The sequence below is a fragment of the Pleurodeles waltl genome, chromosome 2_1 (genome assembly GCF_031143425.1).
Source record: "Pleurodeles waltl isolate 20211129_DDA chromosome 2_1, aPleWal1.hap1.20221129, whole genome shotgun sequence".
In the NCBI taxonomy this organism is placed as follows: Eukaryota; Metazoa; Chordata; class Amphibia; order Caudata; family Salamandridae; genus Pleurodeles; species Pleurodeles waltl.
The window spans coordinates 508,050,123-508,068,135 of NC_090438.1; the positions used below are offsets into that span (position 1 = coordinate 508,050,123).

The 18,013-nt window shown below is 44.2% G+C and overlaps 1 protein-coding gene across 6 annotated transcripts in view; it reads right to left on the reverse strand.

Moving 5' to 3' along the window:
- LOC138265814 (zinc finger protein 70-like) overlaps positions 1-18,013 on the reverse strand; it is a 244,651-nt gene that overhangs the window by 160,478 nt on the left and 66,160 nt on the right. For 4 of the 6 annotated variants that reach the window (XR_011199429.1, XM_069213918.1, XM_069213892.1 and 1 more), the window contains 2 exons: positions 13,214-13,345; positions 6,436-6,543 (listed from right to left, as the gene is read on the reverse strand). Coding sequence is in view for 5 of the 6 variants with exons in the window: in XM_069213918.1 (XP_069070019.1) it covers positions 6,436-6,543; positions 13,214-13,345 (240 nt within the window). In the remaining variant the exon portion in view is untranslated. The remainder of the gene's footprint in view (positions 1-6,435; positions 6,544-13,213; positions 13,346-18,013) is intronic. The other 2 variants (XM_069213909.1, XM_069213900.1) reach the window with 1 other exon arrangement.

Genomic DNA, 18,013 nt, shown 5'->3' on the forward strand with positions numbered 1-18,013 from the left:
CTCTGCCTCCTGATCCTCATCTGTTACCATCAACAGATTTACATCAGCCCTGTCATGGAAGAGCTTAAGGCGGTTCACATGGATCACCCTCTTGGGGCTCCTGCTTGTGCCCAGGTCCACCAGGTAGGTGACCTGACTCTTCCTTTCTAGCACTGGGTAAGGGCCACTCCATTTGTCCTGGAGTGCCCTGGGGGCCACAGGCTCCAGAACCCAGACTTTCTGCCCTGGTTGGAACTCAACCAGTGCAGCCTTTTGGTCATACCAAAACTTCTGGAGCTGTTGGCTGGCCTCAAGGTTTTTGGTTGCCTTTTCCATGTACTCTGCCATTCTAGAGCGAAGGCCAAGTACATAGTCCACTATGTCTTGTTTAGGCTCATGAAGAGGTCTCTCCCAGCCTTCTTTAACAAGAGCAAGTGGTCCCCTTACAGGGTGACCAAACAGAAGTTCAAAGGGTGAGAATCCTACTCCCCTCTGTGGCACCTCTCTGTAAGCAAAAAGCAGACATGGCAAGAGGACATCCCATCTCCTTTTGAGTTTTTCTGGGAGCCCCATGATCATGCCTTTTAATGTCTTGTTGAATCTCTCAACTAAGCCATTAGTTTGTGGATGGTATGGTGTAGTGAATTTGTAAGTCACTCCACACTCATTCCACATGTGTTTTAGGTATGCTGACATGAAGTTGGTACCTCTGTCAGACACCACCTCCTTAGGGAAACCCACTCTGGTAAAGATACCAATGAGGGCCTTGGCTACTGCAGGGGCAGTAGTCGACCTAAGGGGAATAGCTTCAGGATACCTAGTAGCATGATCCACTACTACTAGGATGTACATATTTCCTGAGGCTGTGGGAGGTTCTAGTGGACCAACTATGTCCACACCCACTCTTTCAAAAGGGGACCCCCACCACTGGAAGTGGAATGAGGGGGGCCTTTGGGTGCCCACCTGTCTTACCACTGGATTGACAGGTGGGGCAGGAGAGGCACAACTCCTTAACCTTCTGGGACATATTGGGCCAGTAGAAGTGGTTGACTAACCTCTCCCACGTCTTGGTTTGTCCCAAATGCCCAGCAAGGGGAATATCATGGGCTAAGGTCAGAATAAACTCTCTGAACGACTGAGGCACTACCACTCTCCTAGTGGCACCAGGTTTGGGGTCTCTGGCTCAGTGTACAGGAGTCCATCTTCCCAATAGACCCTATGTGTTCCATTTTTCTTGCCCTTGGACTCTTCAGCAGCTTGCTGCCTAAGGCCTTCAAGAGAGGGACAGGTTTCTTGTCCCTTACACAGCTCCTCCCTTGAGGGTCCCCCTGGGCCTAAGAGCTCAACCTGATAAGGTTCAAGCTCCAAAGGCTCAGTTCCCTCATAGGGCAGAACTTCTTCCTGAGAAGAGAGGTTCTCTTTTTCTGACTGTGTTGCAGTTGGTTTCCCAACTGACTTTCCTTTTCTCTTGGTAGGCTGGGCCATTTTTCCAGACTCCAGCTCTACTTTTTCACCCTGTGCCTTGCATTGTGCTCTTGTTTTTACACACACCAGTTCAGGGATACCCAGCATGGCTGCATGGGTTTTTAGTTCTACCTCAGCCCATGCTGAGGACTCCAGGTCATTTCCAAGCAGACAGTCTACTGGGATGTTTGAGGAGACCACCACCTGTTTCAGGCCATTGACCCCTCCCCATTCTAAAGTTACCATTGCCATGGGATGTGCTTTAGTCTGATTGTCAGCGTTGGTGACTGTATAAGTTTTTCCAGTCAGGTATTGGCCAGGGGAAACCAGTTTCTCGGTCACCATGGTGACACTGGCACCTGTATCCCTCAGGCCCTCTACACTTGTCCCATTAATAAAGAGCTGCTGCCTGTATTTTTGCATGTTAGGAGGCCAGGCAGCTAGTGTGGCTAAATCCACCCCACCCTCAGAGACTAGAGTAGCTTCAGTGTGGACCCTGATTTGCTCTGGGCACACTGTTGATCCCACTTGGAGACTAGCCATTCCAGTGTTACCTGGATTGGAGTTTGGAGTGGAACTTTTCTTGGGACAGGCCTTGTCTCCAGTTTGGTGTCCAGACTGACTACAGTTTCGACACCAGGCCTTTTTGGGATCAAAGTTTTTACCCTTGTACCCAGGATTGTTTTGTGAAGAGGCTCTGGGCCCACCCTCCTGTGCAGGTTTTTGGGGGCCTTTAGAAGACTCTTGACTATTTTTATTTTTGGCTGTCTCACCACCTTTCCCCCGGGGAGGTTTTGTGACCCCTTTCTTTTGGTCACCCCCTGTGGAAGTTTTGGACACCCTAGTCTTGACCCAATGGTCCGCCTTCTTTCCCAATTCTTGGGGAGAAATTGGTCCTAGGTCTACCAGATGCTGATGCAGTTTATCATTGAAGCAATTACTTAACAGGTGTTCTTTCACAAATAAATTGTACAGCCCATCATAATTACTTACACCACTGCCTTGAATCCAACCATCTAGTGTTTTTACTGAGTAGTCTACAAAGTCAACCCAGGTCTGGCTCGAGGATTTTTGAGCCCCCCTGAATCTAATCCTATACTCCTCAGTGGAGAATCCAAAGCCCTCAATCAGGGTACCCTTCATGAGGTCATAAGATTCTGCATCTTTTCCAGAGAGTGTGAGGAGTCTATCCCTACACTTTCCTGTGAACATTTCCCAAAGGAGAGCACCCCAGTGAGATCTGTTCACTTTTCTGGTTACACAAGCCCTCTCAAAAGCTGTGAACCATTTGGTGATGTCATCACCATCTTCATATTTAGTTACAATCCCTTTAGGGATTTTCAACATGTCAGGAGAATCTCTGACCCTATTTATGTTGCTGCCACCATTGATGGGTCCTAGGCCCATCTCTTGTCTTTCCCTCTCTATGGCTAGGATCTGTCTTTCCAAAGCCAATCTTTTGGCCATCCTGGCTAACTGGATGTCCTCTTCACTGGAGTTATCCTCAGTGATTTCAGAGGTGTTGGTCTCTCCTGTGAGGGAACCAGCATCTCTGACTATTATTTTTGGAGTCAGGGTTTGAGATACCCTGTTCTCCCTAAATAGGACTGGTAGGGGGGAATTTTCCTCCAAGTCACTATCCTCTTCCTCTGAGTTGCCACCCTCAGAGGGGTTGGCCTTTTCAAACTCTGCCAAAAGCTCCTGGAGCTGTATTTTGGTAGGTTTGGGGCCTATGGTTATTTTCTTTAGTTTACAGAGTGACCTTAGCTCCCTCATCTTAAGATGGAGGTAAGGTGTGGTGTCGAGTTCCACCACAGTCACGTCTGTGCTAGACATTTTGCTTCTAAAAGTTGGAATACTTTTTAAGAATCTAAAACTGGTTCTAGAATCTAATTTCAAACTTTTACAAACTTTTAAACTCTAAAAGAAATGCTATACAGGATCTAACACAAGGCCCTAGCAGGTCTTTTAAGAATTTAGAAAACTTTTCAAATTGCAAAAATCAATTTCTAATGACAATTTTGGAATTTGTCGTGTGATCAGGTATTGGCTGAGTAGTCCAGCAAATGCAAAGTCTTGTATCCCACCGCTGATCCACCAATGTAGGAAGTTGGCTCTGTATGTGCTATTTCAAAGTAAGGAATAGCATGCACAGAGTCCAAGGGTTCCCCTTAGAGGTAGAATAGTGGTAAAAATAGATAATACTAATGCTCTATTTTGTGGTAGTGTGGTCGAGCAGTAGGCTTATCCAAGGAGTAGTGTTAAGCATTTGTTGTACATACACATAGACAATAAATGAGGTACACACACTCAGAGACAAATCCAGCCAATAGGTTTTGTTATAGAAAAATATCTTTTCTTAGTTTATTTTAAGAACCACAGGTTCAAATTTAACATGTAATATCTTGTTTGAAAGGTATTGCAGGTAAGTACATTAGGAACTTTGAATCATTTCAATTGCATGTATACTTTTCAAGTTATTCACAAATAGCTACTTTAAAAGTGGACACTTAGTGCAATTTTCACAGTTCCTGGGGGAGGTAAGTTTTTGTTAGTTTTACCAGGTAAGTAAGACACTTACAGGGTTCAGTTCTTGGTCCAAGGTAGCCCACCGTTGGGGGTTCAGAGCAACCCCAAAGTTACCACACCAGCAGCTCAGGGCCGGTCAGGTGCAGAGTTCAAAGTGGTGCCCAAAACGCATAGGCTATAATGGAGAGAAGGGGGTGCCCCGGTTCCGGTCTGCTTGCAGGTAAGTACCCGCGTCTTCGGAGGGCAGACCAGGGGGGTTTTGTAGGGCACCGGGGGGGGACACAAGCCCACACAGAAATTTCACCCTCAGCAGCGCGGGGGCGGCCGGGTGCAGTGTAGAAACAAGCGTCGGGTTTGCAATGTTAGTCTATGAGAGATCAACGGATCTCTTCAGCGCTGCAGGCAGGCAAGGGGGGGCTTCCTCGGGGAAACCTCCACTTGGGCAAGGGAGAGGGACTCCTGGGGGTCACTTCTCCAGTGAAAGTCCGGTCCTTCAGGTCCTGGGGGCTGCGGGTGCAGGGTCTTTTCCAGGCGTCGGGACTTAGGTTTCAGAGAGTCGCGGTCAGGGGAAGCCTCTGGATTCCCTCTGCAGGTGGCGCTGTGGGGGCTCAGGGGGGACAGGTTTTGGTACTCACAGTCGTAGAGTAGTCCGGGGGTCCTCCCTGAGGTGTTGGTTCTCCACCAGCCGAGTCGGGGTCGCCGGGTGCAGTGTTGCAAGTCTCACGCTTCTTGCGGGGAGATTGCAGGGTCTTTAAAGCTGCTCCTTGAAACAAAGTTGCAGTCTTTTTGGAGCAGGTCCGCTGTCCTCGGGAGTTTCTTGTCGTCGTCGAAGCAGGGCAGTCCTCAGAGGATTCAGAGGTCGCTGGTCCCTTTGGAAGGCGTCGCTGGAGCAGAGTTCTTTGGAAGGCAGGAGACAGGCCGGTGAGTTTCTGGAGCCAAGGCAGTTGTTGTCTTCTGGTCTTCCTCTGCAGGGGTTTTCAGCTGGGCAGTCCTTCTTCTTGTTGTTGCAGGAATCTAATTTTCTAGGGTTCAGGGTAGCCCTTAAATACTAAATTTAAGGGCGTGTTTAGGTCTGGGGGGTTAGTAGCCAATGGCTACTAGCCCTGAGGGTGGGTACACCCTCTTTGTGCCTCCTCCCAAGGGGAGGGGGTCACAATCCTAACCCTATTGGGGGAATCCTCCATCTGCAAGATGGAGGATTTCTAAAAGTTAGAGTCACTTCAGCTCAGGACACCTTAGGGGCTGTCCTGACTGGCCAGTGACTCCTCCTTGTTGCTTTCTTTGTTCCCTCCAGCCTTGCCGCCAAAAGTGGGGGCCGTGGCCGGAGGGGGCGGGCAACTCCACTAAGCTGGAGTGCCCTGCTGGGCTGTGACAAAGGGGTGAGCCTTTGAGGCTCACCGCCAGGTGTTACAGCTCCTGCCTGGGGGAGGTGTTAGCATCTCCACCCAGTGCAGGCTTTGTTACTGGCCTCAGAGTGACAAAGGCACTCTCCCCATGGGGCCAGCAACATGTCTCTAGTGTGGCAGGCTGCTGGAACTAGTCAGCCTACACAGACAGTCGGTTAAGTTTCAGGGGGCACCTCTAAGGTGCCCTCTGGGGTGTATTTTGCAATAAAATGTACACTGGCATCAGTGTGCATTTATTGTGCTGAGAAGTTTGATACCAAACTTCCCAGTTTTCAGTGTAGCCATTATGGTGCTGTGGAGTTCGTGTTTGACAAACTCCCAGACCATATACTCTTATGGCTACCCTGCACTTACAATGTCTAAGGTTTTGTTTAGACACTGTAGGGGTACCATGCTCATGCACTGGTACCCTCACCTATGGTATAGGGCACCCTGCCTTAGGGCTGTAAGGCCTGCTAGAGGGGTGACTGACCTATACTTGCATAGGCAGTGAGAGGCTGGCATGGCACCCTGAGGGGAGTGCCATGTCGACTTACTCGTTTTGTTCTCACCAGCACACACAAGCTGGCAAGCAGTGTGTCTGTGCTGGGTGAGAGGTCTCCAGGGTGGCATAAGACATGCTGCAGCCCTTCGAGACCTTCCTTGGCATCAGGGCCCTTGGTACTAGAAGTACCAGTTACAAGGGACTTATCTGGATGCCAGGGTCTGCCAATTGTGGATACAAAAGTACAGGTTAGGGAAAGAACACTGGTGCTGGGGCCTGGTTAGCAGGCCTCAGCACACTTTCAATTGTAAACATAGCATCAGCAAAGGCAAAAAGTCAGGGGGCAACCATGCCAAGGAGGCATTTCCTTACAAACACCAAGGGGTATGTTCAAATAAAAGAAAAATAACACACTTGTGTATAGTGAATCTAATGTTAACTTGCCACACCATTTTAATTTTTGTGTACTAGACAACAATTTCAGTACATGGAAATAAATAAAATGAAAGATAGCCTTAGATATGCATGTCACGTGTTATTCTATATTTTTCCACAAATTTGACTTTTACTCACTTCTGTATGATGAGGTTAAAGTGATCTCCCTATCTGTTTTTTTAATGTCACTGCAACGGATCTCTTCTTTAATCAGTCTGTTTTTCATAGGCTGTGGACCTGATGTCTCTGTCATATCAAACAAAGATATTGGGAACAAAAGTTATTCAAAAAGGTTATGATCCACTTCTGTTTCTTTAATGATTACGCCTAAGAGTTTAACAAGAGGTTCTCTTATTGACCTGCATAGTCCTTTCAAATCATTTAGTTGATATTCTTGAGCCCAAGAAAGCCTTGTATGCAAATGGCAGAAAGGAGACAAACTTTGTAACTTAAAAAAAACTTGAATTCAAACAACACAACCAGCTGCTTGGAGAAGCAGGCACCACTGAAGTTCTTTTGGTATCTAAGGGGCATTTTTATGAGAGCACTGCGTCATCCTTGCACCACGCAACAAGGTACATGCATGATGCAAAGCTCATGTGTTCCGCTAGCAGGTGAATGTGATTGTAAATTGCCCATTTCCAAATTGTTTGTGCTAGGAGTGACAATTGGGATGAGTGTGTCCCCCCGTTTTTGCAGATAATACATTGTTGTCATGTTGTCTGTCATTATTAAGACTGTTTTGTGTATAATCTGTGGTTGAAATGCTTTGATGGCTAAGAACACTGCCAGCAATCCCAAGTGGTTTTGTGTTAAGTTTGATGGATTGAGTCCCATTCTTCCTGTACTTTAAGATTGTTGATATGGGCTCCTCAGCCTGTCATTGATGCATCCATGGTGATTATGGTCTGTGTCACAGGGTCCTGAAATGGCCGCCCTTTTGATAAGTTGGTGTGATTCCACCATTGCAGAGATTTGTAAGTTTGGTGGTCCAACAACACTAGATCCTCTAATTGACCCTGTAACTGAGACCATTGTTGCGAGACACTGTTGTAGTGGTCTCATGTTTAGACAGCATTGGGCACTATTGCTTTGCATGATGCCATCAATTCCTAATAGCTTCATGACAAACCTTACTGTGCAAGTTTGATTGACCTACAATTGGGATATGAGAGTGTGAAACACTTGAATTCATTGTGGATTTGGGAAGACCAATGCTGACTAAGTGTTCAGAATTGCTCCTAGATAAGGTTGAATTTGTGCTGGCTGAAGGTGAGTTTTCTGGTAATTTATTGCGAACCCTAATTAGTGTAGGGTATCTATTGCGTATTGTGTGTGTAGTTGACAGTTTTGAATGGTGCTGGCTTTTATTAACCAGTCATCTAGATAAGGGAAAACATGTATGTGCTGTCTTCTGAGGAATGCTGCATCTACTGCTAGACATTTTCTGAATACCCTTGGCGCTGTTGTTACTCCAAATGGTAGTACCTTGAATTGATAGTGCTGGCCTGCTATCACAAAATGTAAATACTTACGGTGTGCTGGATGTATAGTAATGTGGAACTAAGCATCTTTTAGGTCTAATGCTGTCATGTAAACTTGTTTTTTGTAATAAAGGAATGACGTCTTGAAAGTGACCATATGGAAATGCTCTTACAGGATATATTGATTTAGAGGTCTGAGATCGAGAATTGGTCTGAGAGTGCCATCCTTTTCTAGTATGAGGAAGTATAGAGAATATAATCCTGTCCCTTGCTGTCTGATGAGAACCATTTTTATTGCATCTCTGAGTAGAAGAGATTCTACCTCTTGTTTTAATGGGGCAATGTGTTCAAGAGAAAACCTGTGTGAACAGGGTGGAATGTTTTGTGGAGTGGAGATAAGTTCTAGGCAATAACCATTGTGGATGATTGACAATGCCCATTGATCTGTTGTAATTCGTTGCCAGTGAGGATGGAAATATTGCAGTCTTTGGGAGTGCAGGGAAAGTCATTGCATTAACGAGGTGGAGGCACCTCTTGCAGCAAGGGATTTACCTCTGGATCTGAAATTGTGGAAATTGGATCTATAACAGCCCCTGAAAGATCCCCTGGGATAATATTGTTGTCCCTGTTTTTGCTGGGACGTAGAGACCTCTGAAATGTGTGGTTTAAAACCTCCTCTGAATTGAGGTTTGCGAAATGAGCCCCAAAAAGGTGTTCTATAAAGGGCACTATGGATTTTGCTGTCTCAGAGTCTGTTTTTAATTGATCAATGGTTGTGTCCACCTCCGGTCCAAAGAGTTGCTGTTTATTAAAAGGTATGCTAAGGAACAGTTATTGTATTTCAGGCTTAAAGCCTGAGGACCTCAACCAAGCAGGTCTTCTAATTGAGATGCTAGTGTTTATTCCTCTAGCTGCCGTATCAGCTGCATCTAGTGCTGATATGGTCTGATTATTGGCAAGACCTTGTCCCTCTTCCACTACCTGCTGTGCCCTTTTCTGGTGTTCCTTCGGGAGGTACTGCAGGAACTCCTGCATCTCATCCCAATGTGCCCTGTCGCACCTAGCTAAAAGGGCTTGGGAATTAGCAATGTGCCACTGGTTTGCAGCCTGAGTTGCCACCCTTTTGCCTGCTGCATTGAATTTGCAGCTTTCTTTATCAGGGGAGGAGCATTCCCTGTGGACTGGCTATTTGCGTGTTTTGTAGCTGCACTGACTACAGTGGAGTCTGGTGTTAAATACGGTGTAAGGAAAACTGTATCAGTTGGCAGGGCTTTATATTTTTATATCTATTCTAGGTGTTAACACCCTGGCCTTGACTGGTTCTTTAAAAATGTCATCTGCATGTTTCAGCATACCAGGTAGCATTGGCAAAAATTGGTATTGTTTGTGAGTTGTGGAAAAAGTGTTAAATAGAATATCCTCTTCTAATGGCTCAGAGTGCCTCTGCACACTATGATAAGCGGCTGCTCTGAAAATGACCTGATTATAGGCTGTGGTATCCTCAGGTGGAGATGGTCTTGTAGGATACAAATCAGGATCATTGGGTGGGATTGGGTCAGAGTCATACATGTCCCATGGATCCATGTTATAAATACTATCACTCATATAGTTCCCATGTGAAGAAGCATGAGACTGTGTGGGTGAAGCTGGTGGTAGTGGAGTATGAGGTGGTGGAGAAGAGGAAAGATAAGGTGAATGTGGTGGAGGCAGCCGAAACAGGCGTGGCAGTCTGTTGTTGGGAGTGAGTCTCAGCCTTTTACGGTGCCGAACCGGAAGGTCGGTCGACGATTTGATGTTTTAGGGTCGAACCATGGCTAGAACGCAGTGGTATACCCAAGGCCTTCTGTGAACTTTTAGTTTGTTGGGAAGGGGTTGGTGTACTCCCGTACTGTGCCACAGGGAGTACATGGCTGTACTCTTCAGAACCTCGGTCGGAGTCAGAGCCTCGAATGGAGACTGCCGTCTCTGCCTGTTCCTCACCAAAGATGTCAGGCGTCTGCTCTGTGGACTTCAACGCCATCTCCAACCGCCTTGCTCTCCGATCTTGTATGGTCTTCTTAGATTGAAAGGACCGACACACCTTGCAGGTCTCTTCTTGGTGGTCTGGAGAAAGGCAGAGGTTACACAGTCCAAATGCTGGTCGGTATAGGTGAACTTGGCATGGCACCGAAAACAGAATCGGAATGGAGTCTGACCCATGAGGCTGTGACACAGTAGGCCCGAAGAGGCCTGAGAAGGGCACGGGCACCCAAAAGGACATGTAATCGAACCCAAAGCTACAATCGGATCGAGTGTAGTCAGAAACAGCATTCGAATACTATACCGATGTTAAGGTAAAAGATAGAAAAGTTCAGATAGTACCGAACCGAAAGTACCGGAGCGAGAGGGAACACGCCCGAACCAGACAGCGGAAAGAAAACAATCTAACAAAGGAGTCGATGCCCTTGCGCACTATCACTGAGAGGAGGAGTCACTCGATCTTGTGACTCGAAAAAAAGCTTCTTCGAAGAAAAACAACTTGTAACACTCCAAGCCAAACACTAGATGGCGATATATGCACAGCATGTGTATCTGCAGGTACATGTGCCATCGAACATATATACATACATACATACATACACACACACACACATTTTCTACACAGTGGCAGCAGCTGTGTTGTTGTGTAGTTATATGTGAGTCAGAGTTTGATGCCATTTGATGAATAACCCAAAAGGTTTTCCAATACAAATGTTCTTCACCTCAGCTTCTTCCTGGAATGTTTTGGGCTGATCCATCAATTAGGAGCTTCAAAAAATGTGGGGCTAGGAGGTAGTCTAAAAACACTTTTTTCACCATGCAAATTTCATAGGGTAAACTGAACAGCGCCAACCCTCTCTGTGCACCGCAGCAGACAAATTATAATAAGATATTAGTTTAAGATAGAAAACCACCTTCTAAGGTTTTTTAAATGTAAGTTATCATCTTACTACGCTACTTACGTATGACTCCATATATGTGTATGCACACACACTATGGACGTTAAAATAAATACAGCCTAATAATACTTGTTGTTTTGAGCAACTGTAGAAAAAAGCACATACACATATTACTAGAGTGCAAAGGTCAAATTAGAGTTTATTACCCACAGTACAGAAAAAAAATGCACAAGAAAAACAAATATACTGCCTCTCATATTCCATTTAGTAATTACTTTTATCCCTCTCATCCTAGTTTTGGCTACATACGGATTAAATGAAAAACACATAAATATAATATTATTAAAACTTATAACTCTCTCTTTCTCTCTCTCTATATATATATATATATATATATATATATATATATATATATATATAAACATATATGCAGATGTGCAGAGTATAATATGCTATTTATTATCATTGGTGAGGGAGGGGGAGGGGCATGTTGACTCACTTGAAGCATCACCTCTTGAGTCATGGCTCCACCACCCAACAATGGTAATAAATACTGTAGTTTATAACACTCTGTGCATCAGCAGATATACTATATAACACAACCAGTGACCGCACCTGTGCAATTATGGTATGGTCAGATGTTTGTTTAGTTAAGAGGTTTGACGCCATTCAACAAATCTGCACAAACATTTTTCCCAAAAAGATTAGTGCACTTCTGGTTCTTCATGGCACATTTTGTGCAGATCTATCAGATAGTGCCAAACAAGAAGGGGGTGGTCCCAAAAGTGACATTTTCCACTATTACTCCCATAAAAATCTTTGCTTTTGGTCTTCAATACAGAAAAAAGGGCGGAACACAATTACACTAAACTTGGCATGCAAAAATAACTTTAATTTCATAAGTGACTTTGGTTTGTTTAGGGTAAATCTGCTGAGTGGTTTGAGAAATTAGTGTTTTAAACGTTTTGTGGTTTGGGCATGAAAAAGTTACATTTCGGTGTTATCTGGATCATCCATAGAGTCACTGCAGACTGACGAATGTACAGAAGATCTGCAAGTCCAATTTACAAACAAAGGCACACCACTGGATTTTTCTCTTGGCAGCCACTACAGATTCGCAAATGTGGTTGCAGATTTGAGAACCCGCCATGGTCAGATTGTCTGGTTGTCACAGAAAATGTTCTGCTGTGGCCGCCACTATCCAACACGGTGTACTATGCCAAGTGTTTGAAAAAATAAAACACAAAAAAGCATAAGCACGCAGGTGATCCTAACCTGACCTCCAGGCCAATGTGGAGGAGCCCCTAGGGTACCCTTGCGCATTGGCATGAAAAGAATATTAAAAAAAATACTTAATACCATGATTCACATATCCTGAGCTGGAGTCACAAAGACTAGATTCTCCCTTGGCCCCAAACGTCTTCAGGAGGATTTGCAAATCCTGGAAAAATATTTCTTTTAAACAATTTAATTTGGTACACAACAGCTATGCTTGACAAACTGCTGCACATGGACTTCTGCCTCCTGGAGTAGGTTAGATGCATGGTATGACCGAATGCCAGATGACAACAACTAATTCCCCCACTACCCACGGTCATCGGGGCCACTGTCACTAACCCCTACTGACTTGTGCTGAAGGTCTTGCACAGTGGGAGAAGAACACTAACGTGCATTTTAACACAATTCTGTTTTTCAGATGGGCCCTGCAGGCAATCACCAAACCACATTCAAAGATTGTGCGTAGCCGGAATTGGCCACCAATAGATGATTTGGTACAAGGCTTGGCCATGGGTTAGGCCCAGCAATCATCCCTCAATGTGCAGAGCCGAAGGCCATGTCTAGTGGAGGTTGGACGGCCATGGAGGGCTTGGTGCAAAGCCTGGTCAACAGCTAGGCCCTGTTTCAATCCCTGATGCACTTGGCTTAATATTGTGTGCAGTTGACCCCTCCTGGATGGACGGGTTCAGAGCTTGGTAGTAGCGAGCTGCTTGTCATACACAGATGTAGTCCATGAACAGCAAGGGTTGGACAGCTTTGGAGGATTAGCCACAGAGACAGGCTAAAGGCCAGGCTCTAAAGTGAACCGTGCTGTGCACAGCCAAAGGCAGTGGGCAGTGTGGGCTGGTCACTCTCATAGGGTTGGGCACTGGGTCTCGTCCTGCGCTAATCCCCAACTGTGCTCATCCAAAGGCAGACTATTAGTATCTCTGGATGTTGTCATCAGTGATGTAATTTGAAATGTTAGGAGTGATGTCATTAATAATGTAATTTAACATATCATGAGTGATGTCATAGATAAGGTCATAAGCATTGCATGACAAGGCACAAGTGGCGAATTTTAATGTTTTTTTAGGTACTGTTTTGCAACTATAATTACACTTTGTTCTGTATTTTTCTTTACAAAGTTCTGGATGCAACCAGGCACATTTTTCAGTACAATAAATTAATTAATATTTGCATAAAATTGTAAATGTAACATTTATTTTGTCTACTTGATTCTAGAGAACTACTCACTTCTAGTGGTATATTGAAAATGCTCCCTTTCCTCTGAGCAGTCAGAGTCATCAGAGTCCTCTGTTTCCATAAAATCTGAATCTTCCTCTTGTTTAATAGCAGAAACAATGTCTGGATTATAAACTGGATTGCCTGCAAAGACAAACTAAAAGTTAATCAATGTGATGAGAACTTTGTAAAGCATTCACCATGTGAGTCTAATAGAGACAGTGCCTCAGTTCAGTAGTACACAGAAAAGAGGTGTTTGCTTCACTATTAACTCTGGTCTCTTTTAATGCACTGAATAATACTAATATTATTATTATTAATAATAATAATAATAATAACAACAACAGCAAAAACAACAATAACAGCTATTACTATTATTAAACAAAAAGTCATCTTAGTAAGTTTTGTGTACAAAGGTCAAAGTGGTGAAAAGTCAATGTGAAATCCCAAAAGGTTATTTTACTATTCACAATCTAATTGGAGAAGTTTTGCTCAAAATCACCACAAAACAATTTGGACAGATCAACAATAAACTTAGTGTAAAGATAACACAAATTGCACTATACACATTTTTGGTTCGTTGTAATTTTGTTCAGCAATTTGCCAATTTTACTAGCAACTAGTGGGGCCGAGCTATGACCACTAAAACGTTTTAAATCCCCTTGCCATTGGCAATACTAAAACACTGACAGTAAGACAAATGCTATTCTATTAAGTTGTGCAAAGGTTGACTAGGTGACCTTCAGAACTTGTCTGCACTCAATGTGTTGGACTTTCCTCGTAATGGATTCAGATCTATGCGAAGGATAGAGATTCAGTACTTCTGGACCACTCCTGTGTACTGGGCGAATCCTGGATATTTGGCTGGACAATTGGTGCAAACCTCAACTGCTGTCACTGGTGCAATTCTGGGATCCCAGTCTCAAGTCGATAGTGACTCATGTTCAGTAAAAAGGCAGTTCAAATAGTACAAGTCATTGGAACCCTGAATTGGTTTTGGACTACACTTTTCTTCTGTATTATTAGTGGGTCAATCCGCAGTATTGCGTCTCCAGGGGTATGTAGTATTTAGGGGGCTGCATGTGACTACTTACGAATGGAATATTTCAGTGATAGCAGCAACACAGAGGAACAGGCACACCCAGTAAACCCTTTAATTTTACCATTCCCAGGTACCAGAAGGCCAGGAGATTGATAGTTCACTGCCTCCTGATCCTTTTGTTTCTGCATGCTACAGGTACTCTACAGGTATTAGCTTGGAGTGAGGGTGCTGCGGGCTTATCAGCTCATTGTAAACTGGCAAAACTGCAGCTCCATGAACTAGGTGAGTTAGAGCCAGATGTAGCAAGCCGTTTGCATGTCGCAAATGCAAACGACCTCCCGCGATGCACATTCACAAATTGCGAGTCGGTATCGACTCGCAATTTGTGAATGCGACTCGCAAATATGAAGGGGTGTTCCCTTCCTATTTGCGACTCGCATCGCAATTCAGAATTGCTTTGTGACCGCGAATGCGGTCGCAAAGCAACTCGCAGTTACCACCAGTGTCACACTCGTGGTAACTCATTCGCAAAAGGGAAGGGGTCCCACTTTGTGAATGTCGACAAAAATATTTTTTCAGAGCAGGCAGCGGTCCTGCCTACTCTGAAAAAAAACTAAACCAAATGGTTTTGGTATTTTTTTCATTTTGCAACTCGTTTTCCTTTAAGGAAAACGGGCTGCAAAATGAAAAAAAAAATTGCTTTATTTAAAAAGCAGTCACAGACAAGGAGGTCTGCTGACTTCAGCAGGCCACCATCCCTGTGAGTGCTGGGACTCGCTATGGGGTCGCAAAATGCGACCCACCTCATGAATATTGATGAGGTGGGTCTTTGCGACCCCATAGCGAGTTGCAGAAGGTGTCCGAGACACCATTCTGCATATGCTTTTGCGATTCTGAAATTGCGAGTCGCACCGACTTTCAGTATCGCAAAAGCATATCTTGCTACATCTGGCCCTTAGTTCTTAGGTTTTGCTTCTTTTGGTCAGCTGGGCTGCATGGTCCTGTGACTCCTAGGAGCTCTAAATGAGTTAAGAGATTAGCCAGTTGGCTTTGTATATATTTTCCTGAGAAAAAGTCAACAATTCTGGGCAGGCACAATCCTTCTTCTTGTACAAGAAGTTCAGCTCTGCATCTTGGATCAGCTTACAGCAGCAGAAAGGAGCTGTTGGGGAAATTAGCAATTCTTCTGTGCTTGGTTTTCTGCAGATGGGTTTCAGGCATCAGAAGTCTGAACATAACAGGTAGAGTTTTTACACCAGACAGGGTTAGCCTTCAGATTTCCAGAAGAACTAAATGTAATTCATAGACTGTGGCATACCCTTCCTTTCAGAGCGTACTGAAATTGTGTGCTGTGGGATGTATCAAGGCTTCCAAAGGTACTGTGCCTGCGGGTCCATGGGACTCTGTGGCTGGAGCTTTTGGCACCGGATTATTGGGAATAACTCCATCAACGACGCCATGATAGCCCCAGTTGGAGCTACTGAGTTTCTAAGCATTTTATTGGGATTTAATCTGTAAAAAGTCATAGCTTTGCTTGTGTACATTGGCTTTTCATTGTTCCAACCTTATTTTATTCAGATAAATATTATTTATTTTTCTAAACCTATGTGGTGTATTTCTGTGGTGTTTTCACTGTGTTACTGTATGAGTTATTGCACAAATACTTTAAACACTGCCTTCTAAGTTAAGCCTGCCTGCTTTGTTCCAAGCTACCAGAGGGTGCGCACAGTAACATCCCGCCCTCTTCTGTAAGGCCATGCGTTAATAAATGTTGTGTTAGTGCATGTCTAGCATTTTCAGGAATGTCTATGGCAGCAGCCGTTTTTGTTTAGAAAAACTGAACACCAAAATGGGGAGTATAAGTCCTTTTATGAGTTCGAGCTCGAAAAATCTACAGCTTAATCAGGTGTTACCTATTCAGCTGAGGAGGATTTTCCCAAAGACTACGGACGTCTCCGTATAATGGTACTTAGGGTACCTGTTGTCTTGTGAGACAGTGATAGTCGGGTATCCGTAAATTAGTGCCTAAACACCATCGTTGGTGGCGCCATGTCGTAGTTTTGACTCTTGCTCCAGGCAATACTGCTGGCTAAAGGATGACAGTACTTTTGTTTGTAGGCAACTATGCCTATCCTACAACAAGTCGCAACTGTTGCCCCAACCTTACCGGCTCACTAGCAGCACCTCACCAGAAACACAATAGTAAAAGGTGATTTGTGGCAGCCTTTACGCATGGACTCAAGAATAAGACATCTCAGGGAGTGTTGTGGTTAAACGGAAATTACCCCTTTCTCACAGATATATCATGTCTCATTCGAACACAGGTAATGACAAAGATGCAGTAAAGTTTCAATAGTTTTTATTTAACATAACTGCAATTTGCGGTAAGTTGCATGGGCTGCAATGATTAGGATAATGAATAATGCAAGAAACAGAATTGTGAAGACGAGAGTCATTATTACAAAGACCCCCACCATCTTGCAATGCATAAGAAAGACATACAAGACGTACTGTAATATGCCCTAATACCCTAATGTGAGAGGCCTAACCTCCCACTTAAAGGAGAGCTGGGTTTGTTAAACCTAATCTGCCAATGCCATGTCCATGAGAGGAGACCCCAACCCTCGTTACCTTGGAATGAGGTCTCTATCTCAGACTCCGCAGGGACACGAAGACTGGGTCAGCGTCAAGACAACGTGCAGCATCGATATCAGCGATGGTGGTGATGCCCTCTGGTCGGAATCCCTCTGATTATCTGTCTAAAGTGCTATGTATTTATACAGATCTACAAGGACCCCTGAGGCAGGTGTGTTCCCAAACAAAAGATAACAGACATGCTTGAGACAGCAATTAATATAAACAATCCCTTGAAAGTATAGAGAGGGAAAATCCCTAAGTGTGAACACCTACTGTTTGTTTGTCTTTGTTGCTTGATCTTGATGCCTTAGCGCGGTGACACTGATAATGCAAAGCATAACAAGTGGCCTAACTATAAACAAGGCAGCCATCTTAGAAGAATTAAATAATTAAATGGGCTAAGACAGAGCAAGCTAAGTAGGTTAAAAGTCACTAGGTGACAATGGGCACGAGTCTGCAAGCCAGAGGCTTAGCTAACTCCTGTTATCCCATTAAAAAAAACTAGGATTCACTACAGCTTAAGCCTCACCTCCCTCCTGACATAGAATGAAAAATACACTAGCTGATTATAATGAATGGGCAGTAGTACATTGCTGACAGATAATGCAGTGGATATATTCAGTTTTGTTAAAGAATAGTGGTGTTCTTTAGATTCTGCTCAAGCGGTGATAGTTTAATAATTGAATTCCTGCAGGGAACAAAACCTCCAAATAGGAACAAGCCAGACAGAATAATCTGCTTCTGTTGCACGAATAAAGAGGGAACATGAGAGTCGACAGAGGACTATCAGAGACAGCGTCCATTGTGATTGCTTGTAAATTTTGCTTGTTTTTCCTGAGTGTTCATGAGGAAGATAGTTCTTTATGATGGTGAACCTGGCTGCTGGAAGAATAAATTGAAGAGAGTTTGGCATAATCCTTGTCTATCTGTCCTTAACAGAACTGAAACTTTGCATTTCGATAGCTAAGAAGTCTTTAATGTCATGCTATACAGAGTTTTTCTTGTTGCCTCCCTTTCATACGTAAATACATTTTACCCATAAAATAAGGAGAGCTAAAGAAAACCAGAACTCTCTAGCTATTTCGTAACTAGCTACCCGACCACAAACATTGTAACAGTGTCAAGGCACTTAA